The sequence below is a fragment of the Eubalaena glacialis genome, chromosome 3 (assembly GCF_028564815.1).
Source record: "Eubalaena glacialis isolate mEubGla1 chromosome 3, mEubGla1.1.hap2.+ XY, whole genome shotgun sequence".
Classification (NCBI taxonomy): Eukaryota; Metazoa; Chordata; class Mammalia; order Artiodactyla; family Balaenidae; genus Eubalaena; species Eubalaena glacialis.
Window position 1 is genome coordinate 182,388,714 of NC_083718.1, and position 23,124 is coordinate 182,411,837.

The following is a 23,124-nucleotide window of genomic DNA, read 5'->3' on the forward strand; positions in this document are numbered from 1 at the left end:
TCTCTCCCCCACCATTACTCTCCATCGCAGCTCTGTCTCCTTCCAGCCCTTTCCACTACAGGTTACTTTGGAGTTTTCCTCTGCTGGCCTTTGGCTGCTCCCCATGTCTGTTTGTTCACCCTCCCGTTCCTAGCTCCTAGAACAGTGCCCGGCACTGCAGAAATTCATACTGGATACATGATGATGTCTCAAGCCCAGTCCTAGCCTTGGCCCTAATGTGATCCTTCCCTGGTTTGCCCCAGAGCCTGGGGTCTCTGATCCTTTGGAGATCCTTAGTCCAGAAGCCATCAACCCCAGGGTCAGGGGACACCTTGTCTGTGCCTGTCGCTATGAGGTAATGTGATAACACTGCATACAAACACGAGGTCTTGGTGCCCTTCAGGGGCTTCCTTGTTCCCACCTGTGCAGGTTTGTCTGTGGTCATGTTGTGAGGCTTCTGAGAAGGGGGTTATGCCTCGGCTGTTTCTGTGGCATTTTAGAGGCCTTCTGTGCATCACTGCAGTGCCTCCCTGTGTCCACACATATCCCTGTGACACGTATCTGAGCCTGTGAGTCTCTGGGCAGGTGTTATCTTCTTTCTTTGACATTTATGCAGCAGAGCCAGGCACTGTCCCAAGTGCTTTACATGCTTTTTCTCTTGTGGGACTCACAACAATCTATCAAGCAGGTATTGCTAATGTCATCGTCCTCCTATAGGTTAAGAAATGAAGCCCAGAGAGGTTACGTGGCTTGCCCAAGTTCACAGAGCCTACAAGAGACGGACCAGCTTGAACCAGCCATGCATTGTACTTAACGGCGGGGGTGGGGGCTTGTCTTACCTGTTTCTAAGTGTCACACTACTGGGTATGTCTGCATTGTCTCTAAGTATCACCTCTGTGTGTGAATCTGTGTGTTGTGTCCGTGTCCCGGGAGTCTAGCCTCTGTGTGTGTGTATCTATGTGTGTGTCCGAGGTTGTTGTGTACCTGTGTGTTTGTGTACCAAAGCTGTCCTGTTTCCCTGAGTGTCCTGCTTTTGTGTGCGTGTCTGAGAATTGTGTATCTCTGGGTCACAACTCTCTCTTTATGCGAATCTGTGAGGAGTGGGAAGGGCATTGTGTACTTGTGTTTGTGCATCTAAGGGCTAATTCCTCTGAGTGTGTGTCTATGTGTTCATGTGTCTGAGGGCTGTCCTGTCGGATTCCCTGAGTGTCCTCCTCTCTATGTGTCGGTCTGTCCCAGGGCTGTGGCGTCTGTCTCTCGGCGCCCCGCCCCTGCGTGCGCGTTGGGAGAGACCTCGGACTACAAATCCCGGCAGACCCCGCGGCGCGCGGGCGGACGCAGGGCCGCAGAGGGCGGGGCGGGGCTTGGCGGTGCGCAGAGCCTGACTGCGGCACCTTCGCTGACGCTCCAGCTGTTGAGTCCTGCAGGTGTCCCAGGCCGCCCAGCCCCGCCGCCCCCCGCGCCCCCGGCCTTCCGCCTCGGCCCCGACCGCGGGGCATCGCGACGCCCGGGCCCGGCGATGAGCGCGAGGAGCCGCCATGAGCGCAGGTGAGCGCGCAGCCCCAGCCGACAGGAACCGGGCGCGGTCCCCGGACCGCCCGTCGTCGCACCTGTCGTGGGGGGACACCCCCACCGCGGGGGCGCGGGCCGAGGGAGCGGCCCCTGGGACATCCCCTCGCCCGTGCCCTCCCCCTTCCCAGAGAGGCCCGTAGCCCGGGGATGGCACCGCGCAGAGCCGTCCACTCCGCGCCTTCCTAAAGCCCTGGGAGATGAAGCGCCTGGCGCCGCCGTGCAAAAGGATAATCCGGGGGCCGCGGTGGCGGGGCGCGGGGAAATGTCCCCGCGCAGTGACGGATGTCCAGGTGGGGGAAGAGACGTGGAGGCCGCTGCATCCAGGGCCTCTGAGCGGTTGTTCCTCTTGGCTGAATGAATGAATGGGGTTGGAGAAGCCAGGGCTCCTGAGTCCCTGGATCGGAGTGCCCTGGGGCACAAATGCCACTCCTGATCCCCTGAGTCAGGCCACCAGAGCAAGCCTGTTAGCACCCCGGTCCAGGGACCACACCCTCCATGTTACCTGTCCCAGGCCCTGTGTCTGGAGGCCACCCTTTCCAGAGTCTAATTCTACCTGCTGCAAATGGTGCCAGTAGACCTCTCGTGTTTAGAAGGGTCTCATTTCCACGTGGGTCACTCAGAGCCTAGACCTCAGCCAAGGGCCACCAACTCTTGAGCATCCTCTCTGCAGCTGCAGACCCTTCAGTTCAGGTCTCTCCCTCCGGTCTCCCACCTTACTCCCCACCCTCCCCCACCCAACTCTAGGGTGCACCCAGGGTGAGGAAGGGGAAAGAGGCTGAGGAAATATGGCCCCTGGACTCCAGATCCAAAGATTAGGGAGCTCCTGGCAGATTATCCCTCACACTCAGCCTAGCCCAGGAGAGGAGCTTTTGGCCACAGGAGAAGCACGGCAAGGGAGGAGGCAGCAGTGCTGCCCTGGGCCTCTGCCAGGTCATCAGCAGGAAACCAGTGCTTCCGCAGGAAACAAGAGGTTCCCAAATGGCTTTGACGCCAGCCCCTCCGCTCTGCAGTACTCGTGGCACTGCCCCAGGGCCGGGGAGTCAGACTAGGTTCAAGTCTAATCTTGACCACTCAGAGCTGTGTGACTTTGGACATGTTAATCAACCTCTGTGCCTCATTTTAAATGGGAATCCTAATCCATACTTTTGGAGAGGTGGCTGTGAGGATGAAGTGAGAGGAATGTGTTCATTTAGACCCACTCATTTTCAGCTTCTCCCCTTGCAAGCTGTATGACCCCGGGCAAGGGATTTTGAAGCTGTGTTCCTCAGTTTCCCCAACTGTAAAATGAGATGATAATAGTCCCTCCCTCAGAGGGTTACGCGTGAAGATCAGTCGCTGTTATTCAGAAGAGCAATGCAGTCAGTCATTTGTCAAAGTATTCTCATCCCAAGCAGCTGGCCTGAGCTGGTGGTACCGGAAGAGATCAGACACTGCTCTGACCCTCCTGTGCCATCCCTGGGGAGACTGCGATGCGAATAGAGATAAACAAGCCCTTCTGAGTGTTTTGACAGATGTTCTGCAAGAGCGTGCCCTGGGCTTGACCTTGCTGGGAGACTAGAGTGTTCCACAGATGTGACTTCCTCCTTCAAGTTCCCTTCCTCCTTCCCCAGGTTGACGGGGAGAGCATCCTTGTGAAATGATGGGTGTGTGATAGACACAAGGAAGAACTTCCAGAGGGAACATTGTTTAGGTCCTGGGGGAAGTGATTCAGTGAGGGCAGCTCCAGATGGTCTCTGGCAGGGCCCTTCAAGAAGAGGCTTGTTCCTCTGCACCTCCCAGCTGACCCAGAGGCAGGAGATGGACACAGTGACTCTTGCACCATCGCTTCCATGCTCTGTTATGTCAGTGAGGTGTACAACCTTCATTCATTGGTTCATTCATTCAGTAAATGGTTCCTGAGTCCCAGCCACATGCCAGGCACTGTGAGCGGGAGGGCGATGACACCTGTGCAAGCCTGATGTGTTGGTGTCAGTGGGTGGGGGTGAGGTGGGCAGAGAGGATTTTGGAGTAAGGCCCCTTCCAGCTGCGAGACAAATTGGTGGGCACACTGCCTCTCTCAGGACTCAGTTTTCTCATCTGTAAAATGGGATAAGTTGCTTGATTGTTGCAGGAGGAAAGCAGATCGGCAGGAGCAAAGTGGCCCACCTGGGGTCAGCGCAGCATGCTGCAGTCCCATCCCCAGCACAGCTGCTGGCCTGAGGGTTTGAAGGCCCGGGGAAGAGCTGTTGAGTGCACACAGGGGAGCAATGGCACAGCTGTGGGTTTTCAGACAGGGCAATGGGAATGTAGAGGGGAGCCTGAGAAATGGGTCAGAGCGGAAGCCACATCTTCTTGGCAGGGGAGCCGGCAATGCCCGCCTGTACAGGCCATGCTTCAGGAACTTCAAACACCCCATGTGCCAGCTACTTTGGGGTTATGATCCTAGAGATGGGAAACGGAAGCCTGGAGAGGCTGAGGCACTTGTGAGAGAGCCAGGAGCACAGTTACTGATGGGGACGACAGCGATGGCGCTGGTAGTGCCGTCGTTAAGAGCGTGGACCCTACAGCCGCACTGCCTGGATCCACGTCCCGCCGCATGCTGGCTGTGTGGCCTTTGGGCAGCTTACTTCACCTCTCTGGGCCTCAGTTTCCTAGTCTGTAAAATAGGGATAAAAGTAGTCCCCACTTCACAGTGGTGAAGAATGAATGAATCGATATGTGTAAAGCCCTTGAACAGTGCCTGGCCTGTGTCAGCCCCTGATAGCCCTGAGGTACTCTTTTTGTTGTTGCTGTTTTTGTTTTTTGGCCGCACCGAGGGCTTGTGGGGGATCTTAGTTCCCCAACCAGGGATCGAACCCATGCTCCCTGCAGTGGAAGCACGAAGTCCTAACCACTGGACCACCAGGGAAGTCCCCCCCTAAGGTGCTCTTTTTCCTTACACCCCAGAAACCACCCGAGAAGAGCCCTAAAGGGGGTGAAACTACCCGCCCTGACCCACTCAAGGAGCAGGTCTCCAGGGCTGGTGAGGGGCTTTGGCAAGAAGGACAGCTGGGACTGTGGCCTTTTGAGGAGGGGACAAGAAAAGGGCTGTGGCTTGTTGGTGGCCAAGGACCTGAGAACCCAGGTCGCCAGACCGGGTCAGTTGCCCTGAATGCCTGTTGTTCTGCCCCCCAAGACAGGATCCAGGGCGAGCCTCCCCCCGCCCCTGCACAACACACACACCCCACAGAGCAGAAGGGCCTCGGCTGTTTCTTGTCTGCGGGCTGTTGTCAGGAAGGGAAGCAAATCGTGCCCTGACAAGCCTCACTCGCAAGCTGGATTGGGCCGGGACCAGAGAGCAAAAGGGACCACCCCAGGGGACCCAGGCTGGGGTCTCTGAGCCCCAGGGCAGAAGGCTGACCAGGCCTCCTGCCCTCTGGCTTTGAGACTTTACTGTTGGCCAGACACCCGGATGGTTGAGAGCTACAGGCTTCGTGTGTATGTGTGGGAGCGGTGTATGTGTGTGAGTTCCCCAGAGACCAGGCCCTTTCTGGAGCTGGTGGCAGCTCCATATATTTTCTGAGTTACCCAGTGGACAGGGGAGGGATTGACCGTGGGTGGGGCTTGGGTTAATTTGGGTTTTGAGTCATCTTGTTTGAAAGAGGCCTCAGGCGGCACAGGGCATATGCCCTGTTCTCTGGAAGTGCCCACATTGGCCCCCAAAACACAAGATCTGGGCTCTGACTTCCTGGCTCCACCATTTACCAGGGGGCCTTTGTGACTCTGAGCCTCGGTTCCCTCATTTGTACAAATGGGAAAAATAAGAGTCCCCTCATCGTGTTGCCAGAGGGTTAAATGAGCTAATTCGCGTGGAGGGTTAGAGCAGCTCTTGTCACCTGGGAAGTGCTTAATGGATATTGGCTGTTCTTATTATGGTAATTACCATAGTAATTATTATCACAGTCCTTATGTGGAGATATGGGGGGCTGCGATAGGACAGAACAGACTCTGCGTGGTCTGATGGGAATTAAAACCCACCCTGGGACTTCCCTTGTGGCGCAGTGGTTAAGAATCTGCCTGCCGATGCAGGGGACACGGGTTCGAGCCCTGGTCCGGGAAGATCCCACATGCAGCGGAGCAACTAAGCCCGTGCGCCACAACTACTGAGCCTGCGCTCTAGAGCCGGCGAGCCACAATTACTGAGCCCGTGCGCCTAGAGCCCGTGCTCCACAACAAAGAGAAGCCACCGCAATGAGAAGCCTATGCACCACAACGAAGAGTAGGCCCTGCTCGCCACAACTAGAGAAGACCCAGCGCAGCCAAAAAAAAAAAAAAGAAACCCCACCCTGGAGTCAGCCTGCCTAGGATTGCATCCTGACACTACCATGTACTTGGCTGTGTGATCTTGGGCAAGTTACTTAACCTCTCTGAGCCTAATTTTCTTCTATAAAAAGGGGATAATTATTGTGCTTACATGGCAGGGTCATTATGTTAGCCATGTAAGAAGGACCAGGAGCAGAGCCCTCACATAGTGGGGCCTCGGGAAATGTTGACAATCATGGTTGCTTTGGGGCTTGGAGAAGCTGCAGAAACCCAAGTGTTTGGGGACAGAACAGCTGAGAGGCTGGGGATGTTGTGACGGGCAGCTGCTTGGGACACCCTGGGCTTATTGGGTGAAACTTTCAGATCAGGCCTCTGCAGGGCTCTGGTTGGGGAGGAGGAGTAGGGAGGCCAGAAAACCAGCAGGTTGCCCCCTACCTTCCCTGCTTTCCCATCCCCCTTAGTGAACTTCTCCAGAGGGTCCTGGGAAACATGCAGATGCTCAGCACCGCTGCCATTGTGCCAGCAGGTCTGGGAGGGGCCCAGGCATCTTCATGTCTAACAGGTTCCCCAAGAGGTCCAGGGAGCACAGTTAGAGAAACCCTGGCAGAGGCCATGAGCCCCACCCCGTCCCGGGCCCCAGAACACCCACTGTCTGCTTGCTTTTCTAGGACCGCAGCTCTACAGCAGGGGAGGCAGGAGAAAAAAAAGAGTTTCTACGGTAGAGATGCCTACTGGTCTTCCCTGAGCCACAGTTTACCCATCTGTAAAATGGGGGTGATAGTGGGCCCTTCCTCACAGAAGGAACCTGTCAGCTGTTCAGCTGGGCCCTGGCACATAGCGGCTTCTCTCCTGAGCCTTGGGGGCTTGCTCAGCTCACCCCTCCTCTCCAGTCCACCCCCAGTGACTGGGTTCTTCCTTCCTCCGCCCCCCATTTCACCTTCAGAGTGAAACTGCCCTTTCATGGCTGCCCTGACATTTTATCAGTCCATACTCGACTTCTCGGCATCTCCTCACTGCCAGGCCTGTGCTGGGCATGAGGGTTGAAAAAGGATGAGCAGGGACTTCCCTGGTGGCGCAGTGGTTAAGAATCCACCTGCCAATTCAGGGGACACAGGTTCGATGCCTGGTCCAGGAAGATCCCACATGCCGCGGAGCAACTAAGCCCATGTGCCACAACTACTGAGCCTGCGCTCTAGAGCCCGCGAGCCACAACTACTCAGCCTGTGCTCTAGAGCCCGCATGCCAATACTCCTGAGCCCATGCGCCACAACTACTGAAGCCCACACGCTCTAGGGCCCGCATGCCGCAACTACTGAGCCCGCATGTTGCAACTACTGAAGCCCATGTGCCTAGAGCCTGTGCTCCGCAACAAGAGAAGCCACTGCAATGAGAAGCCCGCACACTGCAGCGAAGAGTAGCCCCCTCCTGCCGCAACTAGAGAAAGCCCGCGTGCAGCAAAGACCCAACGCAGCCAAAAATAAACTTTAAAAAATATAATAAATTAAAAATAAATAAATAAATAAAAATGACGTCTAAGGGCTTCCCTGGTGGCACAGTGGTTGAGAATCCACCTGCCAATGCAGGGGACATGGGTTCGAGCCCTGGTCTGGGAGGATCCCACATGCCGCGGAGCAACTGGGCCCGTGAGCCGCAACTACTGAGCCTGCGCATCTGGAGCCTGTGCTCCGCAACAAGAGAGGCCGCGATAGTGAGAGGCCCGCGCACCGCGATGAAGAGTGGCCCCCGCTCGCCGCAACTGGAGAAAGCCCTCGCACAGAAACGAAGACTCAACACAGCCAAAAATAAATAAATAAATAAATTTATTAAAAAAAAAAAAAATGACGTCTAAAAAAAGAAAAAGGATGAGCAGCCCTGTCCCTGCCCTCAGAGTGGAGAGCAGATGGAAAGTGGGACACACAGCTCCCAGGAAGCTAATAGCTGGATGTGCGGGTGCTCTTGAAGCTCAAAGTGCTCAGCAGGCCCCGTCCCCCGACTCTGGGCCCACACGGAGCCAGAAATTGCCAGACGCACAAGGAAACAAGGTACTACGAGTGAGGACCAACAGGATAGCCCAGTAACAGACCCGTGAAGACTCGAGTTACTGGATTTATCAGACCAGATTTATAAAATGACTGTGCTTAAGTCATGGTTAAAGAAGGAAGGAGGAGCCCCCCCCAACCCCCCACCAAATGACGTTTCTCCCTTCTGTCCACAGACAGCAGCCCGCTCGTGGGCAGCACGCCCGCCGGTTATGGGACCCTGACGATAGAGACATCTATAGATCCCCTCAGCTCCTCAGTTTCATCCGTGGTACGTGGGCAGGGGAGGGGCAGGGGCAACTCCAGGTGGGGGTGATACCCCGGCCCACCCGGATACCCTGGCTTCCTCCTCCAGCCCCCGCCCACCCCACTACCTTGGCCTGCTCTCGCCCGTGTCCACAGAGGCTCAGCGGCTACTGTGGCAGTCCATGGAGGGTCATCGGCTATCACATCGTGGTCTGGATGATGGCGGGGATCCCTCTGCTGCTCTTCCGATGGAAGCCCGTGTGGCGGGTGCGGCTGCGGCTCCAGCCGTGCAGCCTGGCCCGCGCCGAAACCCTCGTTATCGAAATAAGAGACAAAGAGGTGAGAGACAGGGGAGCAGGGGCGAGCCTGGAGCTGGAGAGGGTTGCGGGGCGGAGGATGCTCGGGTTCTCAGCCCAACCTGGCAGCTGACGTTCTGTGGGACCTTACACAGGTGCTTCTCCTCCCTGGACCTCAGCTTTCCCATCTGAGCAGTGGGCAGACGGGACGGGGTGGGTGATTCCCGAGGAGGTCACCTCTATCCTTGATCCCTGCCTCCTCCAGCAGGGGCCACCTGGCTGTCGGGTGGGGCCGGGGAGGGGAGGGGTCTCTTCCAGGACTGAGTCCACACCTCCGTGTTCCAGGATAGTTCGTGGCAGCTCTATACTGTCCAGGTGCAGACTGAGGCCATCAGCAAAGACAGGTGAGACAGCCCCATCGCCCCTTCCCAGGAGCCCCTGCTCCCCCTGCCCTCCCCCCACGAAGGCTCTGATCCCGGGGCCTCCCATCCGAGAGAGGGAAGGTGGCTCTGTGGGGATGGGAAGGTGCTGGGGCAGCTCCCAGGGCTCCACGGTAACTCCACCCCCATCCCCAGCCTGGAGCTGCCCCCACAGACCCAGGCGGAGGACGGCCGGAGCCAGGCAGCTGTGGGGACACTACCAGAGGGGACATGGAAGGACACCACCCAGCTCCATAGGACCGAGGAGGCAGTAAGTGGACAGCTGCGTTCTGGACAAGTCCTTGCCTGTCTCTGGGCCTCAGATTCACACCCTGTACAATGGGGGCTGGACTCCAGCTGTTCTCCGGGCACCTCTGGTTCTCTTCTCCCAGTCGTCCAGGATGCTGGCCGATCACCTTTTACCCTTCCGTGCCTCTCCCGCCTCTTTCCTGTGCCATCCCCCTGCCGCCCCCAACACACTCCTCCTGGGGCCGCCTCCAGCCCACCTCTCCTCTCTCCCACCCAGCAGCGGACGCTGCGCTACTACCTCTTCCGGGGCCAGCGCTATGTCTGGATCGAGACCCAGCAGGCCTTCTGCCGAGTCAGGTAGGGGTCAGGGCCGGCACTGCTACACCACGCCCACAGCGCGTGCTGCATTGGGCAGAGGAGGTGGCATGAGGTGGCCCAGCCTGGACTCCCCTCTCAGCTCTGTGCCTTGACCCCCTCAAATCGCTGAGCCTGTCTGTAAATAGCTCATGAAGGGAATCCCGGCCTCCTAGGGTTGTTTCGAGGGTAAAGTATATTACTGTCATGTAAGGCTTGGCACGGCACCTGGCCTGAGGTGGCAACACTGCTGTGAATCAGACCGTAAGCTCTGGACTTGGACCTTCTGTTTGGCGTCTTGTACCTGCTCTGCCACCTACTAAGTGCTTGATAAATATGAGCTCAGTTTATGTCTTAGTTTGAGCCCCGAGAAGCAGACCTCAAGACGAGGATTCAAGTGCAGGGAATCTGTTTGCAAGGTGATGCCAGGAGACGTAGGGGAAGTGAGGCCGGGAAGAGAAGGCAGCCGGTGGAGGGGGCTTGATGTGGGCACCTGGAGCACAGTCCCTTGGGGATCCCTTTGACCCAGTGTAGAGCACGCACCTCAGGGTGCCCTCACCCAAGGAGTGAGGAAACCAGGGGTACGTACCCATCACCTTCCTACCGTTACCAGTTGTGGAATACATGAACTCTTGCACAACTTTGGCCTTCCTGGCTCACGGGCAGACCGTGCTTATGCAGCCAGGAGAAGCCCTCAAGCCAGGACAGGTGTTTCCAGTAAGAGGCTGCACCGCGCAGACGTGAATTCCAAGGGGGTGTGGGGAGGGCACCAACAGCCTCTGCTACGTGAGAGGAATAGCAAAGCTTGCTGACGTGGGACTTCCCTGGTGGCGCAGTGGTTAAGAATCCGTCTGCCAACGGAGGGGACACAGGTTCGATCCCTGGTCCGGGAAGATCCCACATGCTGCAGAGCAGCTAAGCCCGTGCGCCACAACTACTGAGCCTGTGCTCTAGAGCCCACGAGCCACAACTACTGAGCCCGCGTGCCACAACTACTGAAGCCCCGCATGCCTAGAGCCCGTGCTCCACAACAAGAGAAGCCACTGCAATGAGAAGCCCGTGCACTGCAACGAAGAGTAGCCCCCGCTCGCTGCAACTATAGAAAAGCCCTCACACAGCATCGAAGACCCAACGTAGCCAAAAAAAAAAAAAAAATCGCTGACCTTTGTCACCTAGTAAGTGCCAGGAACCATCCAAGCACTTTGCAAAACTTATCTCATTTAATCCACCCGTAGCCCTGTGAGGGAGATGCTGTCACCGTCTGCATCTTGCAGATGAGAAGTCTGAGGCCCAGAGAGGTTAAGTGACTTACCTAAGAAGGCATCATTGTAAAGAAAGCTCTAAATGTCACTAAATAATAGCGGCTGTTGTCACTGTTAAGTATTATCATCTCTCATTGTTTTTCCTGGGTGAGATGGTTTGGGGCCCGATCAGAGGAACAAAAGGAGAAAGTTAGGCCCAGAGTTCGTGAGGGACCAGCTTTCTCCCGGGAGCTCGGTGTGGCAGAGGTGGGCCAGGAGGGGTGGGGGGTGCAGAGCTCAGACCCCACCACCCACATGAGCGCCCCCTCCCCGTCCTCCCAGCCTGCTGGACCATGGCCGCACCTGTGACGACCTCCACTGCTCCAGCACTGGCCTCAGCCTCCAGGACCAAACCATGAGGTGGGTGCTGCCCTGAGAGCTGGGGCCCCCTCTCTTGCCCCCCTGGGTGTGGCCTTCTTCCAGTCACCTGCCTTCTCTGGGCCTCAGTTTCCCCAGCTGGAAAGTAGGGAGCTCCGTCGCCGCTAGAGGGTCCAGCTGCCACAGCCCCTCCATCTGATGGCCCTGCCGCTTTTCCTCTTACAGGAAAACCATCTACGGCCCCAACGTGATCAGTGTACCAGTCAAGTCCTATCCCCAGCTGCTGGTGGACGAGGTAGGGCTGTCCCTGGGCCTCGCCCCAGCTCTGGCCTGAGCTGGCTGTGTGACCTGGGCCAGGGGCTTGCCCTCTCTGGGCCACCCTTACAGAGGCAGATTGTACCAGCTGTCCTCTTCTCCATGGTGGAGAGCTGTCTCAGAAGCAGCCCCAGTCAGCTCAGGGAGAGGAACTGGAAGTTCTGGTCTGGGGCTGGGGATTAGAGGCCAAGAGACAAACCCACACAGCCTGGGCTCCTGCTGTGTGCCAAGCGCCAGGTTCCAGAGTCTGGGTCCCTTCCGTGCATTACCCACTTTCACGCTCCAACAGCCTCGTGGTAGGGACATTCCGTTCACACATGAGGAACCGGAGCTACAGGGGGGGGGCGTGGCATGGCCAGGGTCACGTGTGGACAAAGGGAAGCCAGTGACCTGGACACACCTGGAGTACACTGCTAACATCCCAGCCCTCTGAGCCAGGGGCAGACACCTGTGAGACAGAGAGGAGGCCTTGGAGTCTGGCCTGATGTAAACCCTAGTCAGCCACTTGGGAGCTGTGTGGTTTTAGGCAAGTGACTTCACCCTTCTGTGCCTCAGTTTCCTCAGCTGTAAAATGAAGCTGATGGTAGCATCTGCCTTGTGGAATTGTCCTCACCATCGTGTGACATTTAGATGATGTGCTTAGCAGGGGCCTGGCGTGTAAACACCCATGTGTCCTCTTTAGAGCAAAGAAGCTGGTGGCTCAAGGGACATCTGGACAGGACTGGCCAGGAGACAGGCCTGGCTTTAGTCCTTTGGCAACTGCCGGGCCCTCTGCTTCCGTGGGCACAGGAGGCCCAGCCTATGGCTGGGCTGCCCTGGGGGACCTGGGCCCTGACGCTGCCTCCCCGCCCCTCCCCCAGGCACTGAACCCCTACTATGGGTTCCAGGCCTTCAGCATCGGGCTGTGGCTGGCTGACTACTACTACTGGTATGCCCTGTGCATCTTCCTCATCTCCATCATCTCCATCTGCGTGTCGATATACAAGACCAGAAAGGTGTGCGGTGTGAGGTGGAAGGGACAGGGCAGGCGGTGTCCGAGGGGACCTCCACCCACCCACTCCCTGCTTGTCCCCCTGCCCACAGCAAAGCCAGACTCTGAGGGACATGGTCCAGCTGTCTGTACGGGTGTGCGTGTGCCGGCCTGGGGGAGGTGAGAGGCTGGGGGAAGTGAGAGGCTGGGGGAGGGAGAGAGGCTGGGAGAGGGAGGGAGGCTGGGGGAGGGATGCTGGGGGAGGTGAGGCTGGGGGAGGGAGGGAGGCTGGGGGAGGTGAGAGGCTGGGGGAGGGAGAGAGGCTGGGGGAGAGACAAAGGCTGGGGGAGGCAGTGGGGGAGTCCCCTCCAGGCTATACTGAGGCCCCTGCTTGCCCGCAGAGGAGGAATGGGTCGACTCCAGTGAGCTCGTGCCGGGAGACTGCCTGGTGCTGCCCCAGGAGGGTGGGCTGATGCCCTGCGATGCTGCCCTGGTGGCTGGCGAGTGCATGGTCAATGAGAGCTCTCTGACAGGTCAGTGCCTGCCCCTGGCGAGCAGCCTCCCGTGCCCCCTCCCGTGCCACCGAGCCTCTCTGCCTTGCGTCAGAACTTTTAGATGGAGTTCTCTTTTCCCTTTGCTCAGGTAACAGTCCCGGCCTCAGCCGGTCCTACCCCTGCAGATGCTGGGTGAGGCACTGCTACTCTTTGCCAGGCAGCGAGCTCAGGGCTTTACAGAGGTTAAGCCCTCTCGTGTCAATATCTTATTTGAACTATAAAAGTAACACAGCTTGTTACAAAATAATTCCAACAGAAGGAGAACAACGCCTGCCCCCCACCCTGGCCCCGCCCACTCTGCCCATGCTGTATGCTCACACCTCTTTCTGGCTCCCCTGAGAGATGGTTCCTGGAAACTGGCTGCACACATCCCAGGACTGTCTCACTGTGTCTGTGTCTTTTGCCCTCTCTGAGCTTCAGTGTACCTCTCTGTAAAATGGGGGCAGTGATTTCTTCACACATAGTTACAAGCGTTAAATGAGGCCTGGGGCTTCCGTAACAGTCCTAGGCATAAGGCTTGGTCTTGCTGGTGGGAGGGAGCAGCATAGACCTCATACCACATCCCTCCCAGGGGAGAGCGTTCCAGTGCTGAAGACCGCCCTGCCGGAGGGACCGGTGCCCTACTTCCCAGAGACCCACCAGCGGCACACGCTCTTCTGTGGGACCCTCATCTTGCAGGCCCGGGCCTCTGTAGGACCCCATGTCCTGGCAGTGGTGACCCAGACAGGTAACGAGTCTGGGAAGTGGGGAGGGATGCTGGGCCCAGCACCTAGAGGAGAGGTGACACAGAGCCGGGCAGGACCCATCTCTGCCACTGCCCTGCTGTGCGACTCAGGCACGTCCCACCCCTACTTGGGATTGGCTGGAGTGGGCAGGGACGTGGCAAGAAGGAAGGAGCCCACCCCTTAGGAAGAGAGCAGTGCTGTACATCTCCAGCAGGCCCCTGCCACGTGTGAAAGGGACCCAGTGTGTCACCAGATTTGACATTTTTCAGCGAAAGCCACACATCTGAATTTTAAGTGAAACCACCCAGTTTGTAGATGGTACTACTCATTCCTTATTTACTAAGCTTATGAAGGCTGGGCAAGGCCTGTGGCCATCCCGTGTGACCGCCAAACTGGGTGATTGCTGACCCCAGGCGCATCATGCCTTACAACCCCAGAGGTGTGGATGGTGTGGGGGAGGGGTGGAGTCATCCTGACCCTCAGTTTCCCCTGCCTCGGTCTCCCCATCTCCTCCCAGGGTTCTGCACGGCTAAAGGGGCCCTGGTGAGCTCCATCCTGCATCCCCGGCCCATCAACTTCAAGTTCTATAAACACAGCGTGAAGTTTGTGGCTGCCCTCTCTGTCCTGGGTGAGTGGCCCCCCGCACCCCACTTTGCCAGTGGCCCCCCGGAGCCCCGTCCCCAGTCCCGCTGAGTCCCTTGCTGTCTCCTCAGCTCTCCTCGGCACCATCTACAGCATCTTCATCCTCCACCGCAACCAGGTAAGCCTTGGGGGCCGGGCGGGGGCTGCCACTGGAGGCCCAGGGCCCACCCGGCCTGGCCCTTGGCCTTCACAGTGCCCCCTGCCAGGTGCCTGTGGACGAGATCGTGATCCGGGCTCTGGACCTGGTGACGGTGGCAGTGCCGCCCGCCCTGCCTGCCGCCATGACTGTGTGCACGCTCTACGCCCAGAGCCGGCTGCGGAGCCAGGGCATCTTCTGCATCCACCCGATGCGCATCAACCTGGGGGGCAAGCTCCGGCTGGTGTGTTTCGACAAGGTGGGGGCCGTGGCGGGGGGCACACGACCAGGCGCCCCACACCCACATCCCTCATTCAGCGACGTTGACTGAGGGCTTGCTGAGCCCAGAGCGCCGCCGCCTGCCCGTGCGCCCCTGCTGTGAGCACTGCCCACCGCCAGGTCCTGTCCTGGGATGGAAACACTCAGAGGCACCCTCCACCCCCAGCTCCCACCTGCATCAAGCTCACAGTCTGGAGCATGAAATGTCTAAAATCATTTAATTTGTTTGTTTGAGAACCACTGAGGGCCTACTGGGTACCCAGGGCTGCTGTCAACACTGGGGATCCAGCAGTGACCCACACAGAGATGTCCCCACCACCATAATGAGTGAACCAGGGACCACAGAGAGCTGCAGATGGTGATGGGTTCTAGGGAGGAAGCAAATGGGGTACGTGATGGGTGGTACATGGGGGTCACTCCCTTGGAGGGCAGTCAAGGAAGGTTCCTCTGGTCCCTTGGTGACCTCTGAGGGGTGGACCACACTGAGAGGAGAGCAGGGCTGGCAAGGTGGAGGGGAAGAAGTAGAGTGGCTCATGGCTCCTTGGAGGAACAGACCAGTGTGCCTGGGGCTCGGGGAACAGTAGGGAGCGGGGCAAGATGAAACAGGCAGAGCCCTGATCCATCAGAGGCTGGCGGGCCCTGGTGAGGAGTTTGGACGTTATTTAAACTGAAAGGGTGGAGCATGATCGTCTTCGCAGAGCTCCCAGGCTAGTGAAGGGGCCAGATGTGTAACTGAGCCACTGGAATATGGTATGGGAGAGGCAGGCATCCGTTCACTCATTCATTCATTCATTACACTGAGAGCTGTACATGGCCAGGCCCTCGTCCTGGTACCACAGTGAACAAATGATGGAGTAGTAAAGAGGCCATGGGTGGGAGCCCCAAGCAAGCACTACCTGACCCAACTGTAGGGTTAAAGAAGAAGACCCAACTGTAGGGTTAAAGAAGAAGACTTCCTGGGGGAAATGATGCCAGACCAAGAAACACTGCGGGTTGGGGAGGACAGCCTGGCAGAGGGACCTGCTTGAGCGAAGTCCAGCTCTGGCTCCTGGGGTTCCCATGGGCCCCGCCTGGCCAGGGATGTGGGCGTCCAGCGCAGTGGGGCACAGCTCACCCCAGGACTCATCACTGGCCCGCCCGCTTGCCCCCTGCAGACAGGCACACTCACAGAGGACGGCTTGGACGTGATGGGTGTGGTGCCCCTGAAGGGGCAGGAGTTCCTGCCGCTGGTCCCAGAGCCCCGCCGCCTTCCCATGGGGCCCCTGCTCCGGGCACTGGCCACCTGCCACACCCTCAGCCGGCTCCGGGACACCCCAGTGGGTGACCCCATGGACCTCAAGATGGTGGAATCTACTGGCTGGGTGAGGAGGCCGAGCAGGTCCGCCCCCTGCCTCTGGGCAGCCGAGCCCTAACTAAGCCCACCCAGTCTTCACTCTAGGACTTCCAGGGGGTGTCTCTATCATGCCCACCACCGAGAATAACAATGACCAAGGCCTAGTGCTGAGCACCTACCCCGTGCCAGCGCTCTGCTGCACGGGCCTCATCTCATGTACTGCTCCCCATAGCCCCAGGGAGGTAGCTTAAAACCTGCTTCACGAAGGAAACTGAGGCTGAGCGAGATTTGGAATAACTTTTGCAAGGTCACCCAGTGGCTTGTAAATGGCAAAGCCAGAGTTTGAACTTGGGTCCTCCCAACTCCAAAGCCCACATTCTTGACTTCTGTTCTATCCAGTCTCCCATGAAGGAAGTCCTCCATGAGTTTAACTTGAGTCTCTCCCACTGCCTCTCTCCATGGGCCAAGGATTGGCTGCCCCAGGCCAAGCCAGCACCCGGCCCCTCAATGCCAATGTTCTCTGCCTGCCTCCCAGGTCCTGGAGGAGGGACCAGCTACAGACTCGACATTTGGGACCCAGGTCTTGGCAGTGATGAAACCCCCGCTTCAGGAGCTCCACCTGCAGGGCATGGTGAGCTGAGGGGGGTGCCTGTGGGGCGTGGGCTGGGAGGGGTGGGCTCCACAGGCCAGCCCCTGAGCTGCCCCTCCAACCCTACAGGAGGAGCCTCTGGTGCCGGTCAGCATCCTCAGCCATTTCCCCTTCTCATCGGCTCTGCAGCGCATGAGCGTGGTGGTGGCGTGGCCGGGGGCGGCTCGGCCCGAGGCCTGCGTCAAGGGCTCCCCTGAGCTGGTGGCAGGCCTCTGCGACCCCAAGACAGGTGAAGGGGGAGGGCCCCAGAGTCTGCAGGTCAGCCTTGGCACGGAATGGGGTGGGCGCCCAGCCCCTGTCGCTGCCCCCACCTCCCCGTCCCAGTGACACCTGCCTCTCCCTGGCAGTGCCCACCGACTTCGCCCAGATGCTGCAGAGCTACACAGCTGCTGGCTACCGCGTGGTGGCCCTCGCCAGCAAGCCGCTGCCCATCGCACCCAGCATGGAAGCAGCTCAGCAACTGACGAGGTGGGCCCTGGGGACTGAGCCTCCGGCCTCGTGTGGGCAGAGGGGGGCAGAGCCCAGGGCCGATGCCCCTGCCCCGTGTCTGGGGGAGGGGTCGTGGCCACTGCGTGACCTCTGACCCGGGTCTGCCCACCCTCCAGGGACACTGTGGAGTGGAAGCTGAGCCTCCTGGGGCTGCTGGTCATGCAGAATCTGCTAAAGCCACAGACGACACCCGTCATCCAGGCTCTGCGAAGGACCTGCATCCGCACCGTCATGGTGACAGGTACCAGCAGGGCCTGGGTTAGGAGGGCAGAATCTACCCCATTCCGGGCAGAGATGAGGGTACCTGGCGTCCCTTCCCGGGGCATCTCTTTGGGCCCCTGCCTCAGGCCTGGTCCTTTTCAGACATTTCAGGTATCTTCACAGTCTCCCTCCTGAGTGATAATTGTCACCCCAGTTGACAGATGAGGAAAGTGAGGCTCGGAGGAGTAGAGTGACTTCCAAAGAGTCTGGGGCTGGTGTTGGACAGCCTGAGTTCCAGCCCAGCTGCTCACCTGCTAGGTGACCTCTCCCCAAGTTCCAGTTTCCAACTCTGAGAAATGGGGGAAGTTAGGTCAGCCTCAAAGGTTGTGACAATTTCATGGAGCAAGAAAAGAAAGATTCAGGGGACTTTCCTGGCGGTCCAGTGGTTAAGACTCCTCACTTCCAGTGCAGGGGGCGCGGGTTCAATCCCTGATCAGGGAACTAAGATCCCACATGCCGCATGGCACGGCCAAAAAAAAAAAAAAAAAAAAAAAAGGTATATGTGGAACTCAAACCCAGGCTCCCAGTTTCTCCTAAGACCTTTGATCCCTAGTTTTATAGACAAGGAAACCCAGGTTCAGAGACACTGATACCCTGCCTGAGCTCACTCAGCCAGTCATGGCAGACAGATTCTGTCCGGCCTCAATTTTCCCATCTATACGTGTCAGGGTGAGGATGGCCCCCCTCAGTAGCAGCTGGACCCTGACCTTGCCCCATACCCCCAGGGGACAACCTGCAGACGGCGGTCACCGTGGCCCAGGGCTGCGGCATGGTGGGCCCCCAGGAGCGCCTGGCCATCATCCACGCCAACCCCCCTGAGCGGGGCCAGCCTGCCTCCCTCGAGCTTCTGCCAGTGGAGTCCTCTGCAGCCGTGAACGGGGCTCAGGTGAGGCTGACCCCGAGTTCCGCCACAGACCCCACCCATGACTCCACCCCTATGTCAGCTGTCCCGGGCCCCAGCTCTCAGGGTGGGCAGGGGGAGCTCAGCTGAGCTTCCCGGGCCCCCAGGATCCTGACCAGGCCGCAAGCTACACCATGGAGCCAGACCCCCGATCCAGCCACCTGGCCCTCAGCGGGTCCACCTTTGGTGTCCTTATGAAGCACTTCCCCAAGCTGCTGCCCAAGGTAGGGCTGCCCCCGGGCCTCCCTGGTCGCCCCACACCTCGCCATGCTCTGCTCCCTCCTCTTGGCTGCCTCAGCCCCTCCCCGGTCTCCCTGTGCTCCCAGGTCCTGGTCCAGGGCACCGTCTTTGCCCGCATGGCTCCCGAGCAGAAGACAGAGCTGGTGTGTGAACTGCAGAAGCTTCAGTGAGTGCCTGTGGGGAGGGGCCTGCGGGGGCCCAGCTGGCCCATATGTCCCTGCTTCCCGCCCCAGGCGTTAAGGAGCCATCGGCCTCAGAGAGCCCCGCAGGCGCCCCCGGGTCTGTCATGCTGACGGTAGTTCGCCGCCCTCAGTATCTGCGGGGGATTGGTTCTGAGAGTCCCTGCAGATACCAACGTCCACAGATGCCCGAGTCCCTTATGTAAAATGGCGTAGTACAGTCGGCTCTCTGTATCCATGGATACAGACCCCGTGGATACAGAACCTGTGGATACAGACCCTGTGGCTACTGTAATTGCACCTATTTACTGAGCACCTACTGCGTACCATTTACTGAGCATTTCCCAGGCACCCAGCGGGCAGTCGGGATGCAGCCATCCCCGTGTTCTGCCAGCCAGCCCGGGAGGTGGGTGGGCCATTTCGCAGCTGAGGAGGGCGCTCCCGGGCTCAGAGCCAGCACGTGAGTCCGGGCCGCGCCTGCCCTCCCCTCTCCGACAGGTACTGTGTGGGCATGTGTGGGGATGGCGCCAACGACTGCGGGGCCCTGAAGGCGGCTGACGTGGGCATCTCGCTGTCCCAGGCCGAGGCCTCAGTGGTCTCGCCCTTCACCTCAAGCATGGCCAACATTGAGTGTGTGCCCATGGTCATCAGGTGAGGCGGGCAGGGGCCTGGTGGGGGGCGGGGTCTCGGCAGGGCCCGTCAGCCGGCCTGGGCCCCCTCATGCCCATACCCGCTCCCCAGGGAAGGTCGTTGTTCCCTGGACACGTCGTTCAGCGTCTTCAAGTACATGGCCCTGTACAGCCTGACCCAGTTTATCTCTGTCCTGATCCTCTACACGGTGAGTATCTGCAGGCCCCGTGCCGGGCCCGGGGCGAGGACCCCAGCAGTGTGGTGAGGAGCCCGGCAGGTTCTGGAGCAGACAGCGTGGCCTCAAATCCTGCTCCAGCCGCGTGGCTTAGGCGCTCCGGAGCCTCGGCGGTGAGGCTTGTCTGAGATGATGAAAGCACTGAGCACCTGGTGCACAGTAGGTCCTCAGAAACGGGAGCGGCTGTCCTGCGCTAGCGTTTCATCCCTGTCCTCTGGGAGCTCCCCATCTGCAGGGGGGACTGAGGCAGAGCCCAGGCAGGGGTGAAGGAGGCAGAGGCAGGAGTGGGACACCCGAGGCCTCTGCCCCTTTCCCATGAACCTGCCCGTTCCCCGCTCGCCCTAACTCAGACCTCGACTGTGCCTCCGGCCTCCTGTCCAAAGGGTTTCACCCCCTCCTCTGCTCAGAGCACGCGTTGCTCGCCCCCACTGGAAACAGGTGACGCCATGGGGCACTGCAGGCCTTGCGCCAGCTTTTGTCCCTGTGTCCACCTTAAACCTGAGGGCGGGAACTGTGTGTCCTCCAGAAACCTTGGGGCTCCACAAGGCAGAGCCTCAGCCTCCCTCTCAGGCTGGTAGTTCCCATCAGATTTAGGCCTCCGCAGGTCAGCAGGGATGCCTTCTCCCTCAGACGGGGAGAGGGGCTTCCTGAAGGCAGGGCCGTGTCTCCTTCATCAGATTGGGAGTTCCCAGAGGCAGGAGGGTGCCGTCTGCCCATCAAGTTGCAGGGCAAGAAAACACCTTCCCCATCAGACTCCTTAAGGGCAGGGCTGGTGCCTGCCCCATCAGACTAGGAGCTATCCGCCCTCCCTCCCTGCCGGTAGGTCAACACCAACCTGGGCGATGTGCAGTTCCTGGTCATCGACCTGGCCATCACCACCACGGTGGCGGTGCTCATGAGCCGCACGCGGCCGGCGCTGGCGCTGGGTCAGGCGCGGCCCCCCGGGGCCCTGCTCAGCGTGCCCGTGCTCAGCAGCCTACTGCTACAGGTGGCCCTGGTGGCCAGCGTGCAGCTGGGGGGCTACTTCCTGACCGTGGCCCAGCCCTGGTGAGTAGCGGGGAGCTCGCCCCAGATCCCACCCATGCCCCGTCCTCCTCACCCTCGCTGCCTGACTCCGGTCCCTGTGCCCCCAGGTTCGTGCCTCTGAACAGGACGGTACCCGCACCAGACAACCTGCCCAACTATGAGAACACGGTGGTCTTCTGTCTGTCCAGCTTCCAGTACCTCATCCTGGCCATGGCCGTGTCCAAGGGGGGCGCCCTTCCGCCGGCCGCTCTACACCAATGGTGCTGCTGTGCTGGGGGTGGGATGTGCTGAGGGGGTTAATGGAGGGGAGGGGGGATGAGAGGGAGGGAGGGGGGAGGAGATGGAGGGAGGGGGAGGAGATGGAGGGAGGGGAGGAGATGGAGGGAGGGGGAGGAGATGGAGGGAGGGGGGATGTGATGGAGGGAGGGGAGGGGGGATGAGAGGGAGGGAGGGGGGATGAGATGGAGGGGGGGATGAGAGGGAGGGAGGGGGAGGAGATAGAGAGGGGGGAGGAGATGGAGGGAGGGGGGAGGAGATGGAGGAAGGGGGGATGAGATGGAGGGGAGGGGGGATGAGATGGAGGGAGGGGGAGGAGATGGAGGGGGGATGAGATGGAGGGGGGATGAGATGGAGGGGAGGGGGGATGAGAGGGAGGGAGGGGGGAGGAGATGGAGGGAGGGGGAGGAGATGGAGGGGGGGGATGTGATGGAGGGAGGGGGGATGAGAGGGAGGGAAGGGGGGATGAGATGGAGGGAGGGGGGATGAGATGGAGGGAGGGGGGATGAGTTGGAGGGAGGGGGGATGAGATGGAGGGAGGGGGGATGAGAGGGAGGGGGGGATGTGATGGAGGGAGGGGGGATGAGATGGAGGGGAGGGGGGATGAGAGGGAGGGAGGGGGGATGAGATGGAGGGAGGGGGGATGAGATGGAGGGAGGGGGGATGAGAGGGAGGGAGGGGGGAGGAGATGGGAGGGGGGATGAGATGGAGGGAGGATGAGATGGGGGAATGAGATGGAGGGGAGGGGGGAGGAGATAGGGGGGAGGAGATGGAGGGAGGGGGAGGAGATGGAGGGAGGGGAAGGTGATGGAGGGAGGGGGGATGAGATGGTGGGAGGGGGGATGAGAGGGAGGGAGGGGGGAGGAGATGGAGGGAGGGGGGTGGAGATGGAGGGGGGATGAGATGGAGGGGGAATGAGATGGAGGGGAGGGGGGAGGAGATAGGGGGGAGGAGATGGAGGGAGGGGGGGAGATGGTGGGAGGGGGGATGTGATGGAGGGAGGGGGGATGTGATGGAGGGGGGGGGGTGTGAGGGAGGGAGGGGGGAGGAGATAGAGTGGGGGAGAGGAGATGGAGGGAGGGGAATGAGATGGAGGGAGGGGGGATGTGATGGAGGGGGGGATGAGGTGGAGGGAGGGGGGATGAGGTGGAGGGACGGGGGATGAGGTGGAGGGAAGGGCTGTGGGGCTGGTGCCTGTGGGGTCCCGTCGGGCATGGGTGTGAGTGTGCTGGGCTCCCTGGCCTGACGGACTCCCCCACCCCCAGTGCCCTTCCTGGTGGCCCTGGTGCTCTTGGGCTTCGTCCTGGTGGGCCTCCTCCTAGTCCCTGGCCTCCCGCAGGGGCTGCTGACGCTGAGGAGCATCGCCGACACCTACTTCAAGCTGCTGCTGCTGGGCCTGGTCGCCTTCAACTTCGTGGGGGCCTTCATGCTGGAGGTGGGGCCCGCCCCGCGTTGGGGTGGGAGGGGGCTCTGGGGGGTGGGACTCAGCCACAGCTGCCCCCCTGCGCCCTCCCTGTCCCCGGCAGAGTGTGCTGGACCAGTGTCTCCCAGGCTGCCTGCGGTGGCTCCGGCCCAAACGGGCCTCCAAGAAACGCTTCAAGCAGCTGGAGCAGGAGCTGGCCGAGCAGCCCTGGCCACCGCCCACCGGGCCCATGAGGTAGCGCAGGCCCGGCCGGCCGGCACCCTAAACACTGGATCTCCCTGCTTCTGAGCCACCGACCAGGACCCATCTCCAGAGACACCACTGCCATCGCTCCTGCAGCCCAGAGGTTGGCGGTTGTCACACTCATGTCCCACGTCTGCCCGGCCCAGCCTTCCCTGCCCCCGCCTGGGGAGATGCTAACTACCCTTGTCCCCCACTTCGGACGCCCCATGTAGAGACAGCGGCCACCACCCGCACTGAGAGCCGCTGTCAGTGTAGCAAATAAAGTCATAATATTTTCCTGCCTCGGCCTGCCTGATACCACTGACCTGGGTGCCCCTGGCACGTGTCTGCTCCCGGCATCCCCTGATTTTTCAGATCATGTTGGACAACTCCCCTCTCTGCGCCTCCGTTTCCTCATCCGACAGTCGTATCTCCAGGTTGAGCGCGTGCCCGGTGCTCCGTTCAGCATTTGATAGGCATCATCATTTAATCCTTATAACTGTGGAGTACTGTCCCCCCCCCCAACCTTTTTATTTTTATTTTTGGCCACACCGCATGGCTTGCAGGACCTTAGTTCCCTGACCA

At 59.8% G+C, this 23,124-nt stretch overlaps 1 protein-coding gene across 1 annotated transcript; it reads left to right on the plus strand.

The window, feature by feature from the left end:
* Positions 1 to 1,343: 1,343 nt before the first annotated feature.
* Positions 1,344 to 22,641, plus strand: ATP13A2 (ATPase cation transporting 13A2). The gene is given in 30 exon segments (XM_061184865.1): positions 1,344 to 1,527; positions 8,048 to 8,142; positions 8,274 to 8,456; positions 8,759 to 8,817; positions 8,989 to 9,103; positions 9,359 to 9,438; positions 11,019 to 11,096; positions 11,280 to 11,349; positions 12,230 to 12,364; positions 12,453 to 12,519; positions 12,741 to 12,872; positions 13,465 to 13,620; positions 14,136 to 14,246; positions 14,332 to 14,378; positions 14,467 to 14,655; positions 15,830 to 16,036; positions 16,544 to 16,639; positions 16,727 to 16,886; positions 17,005 to 17,125; positions 17,263 to 17,387; positions 18,133 to 18,293; positions 18,416 to 18,532; positions 18,635 to 18,714; positions 19,226 to 19,378; positions 19,469 to 19,565; positions 20,416 to 20,639; positions 20,726 to 20,843; positions 20,845 to 20,878; positions 22,160 to 22,329; positions 22,421 to 22,641. Coding segments are annotated over 30 exon segments (3,525 nt in total). The 5' UTR covers positions 1,344 to 1,517; the 3' UTR covers positions 22,556 to 22,641.
* The last annotated feature ends 483 nt before the right edge of the window (positions 22,642 to 23,124 follow it).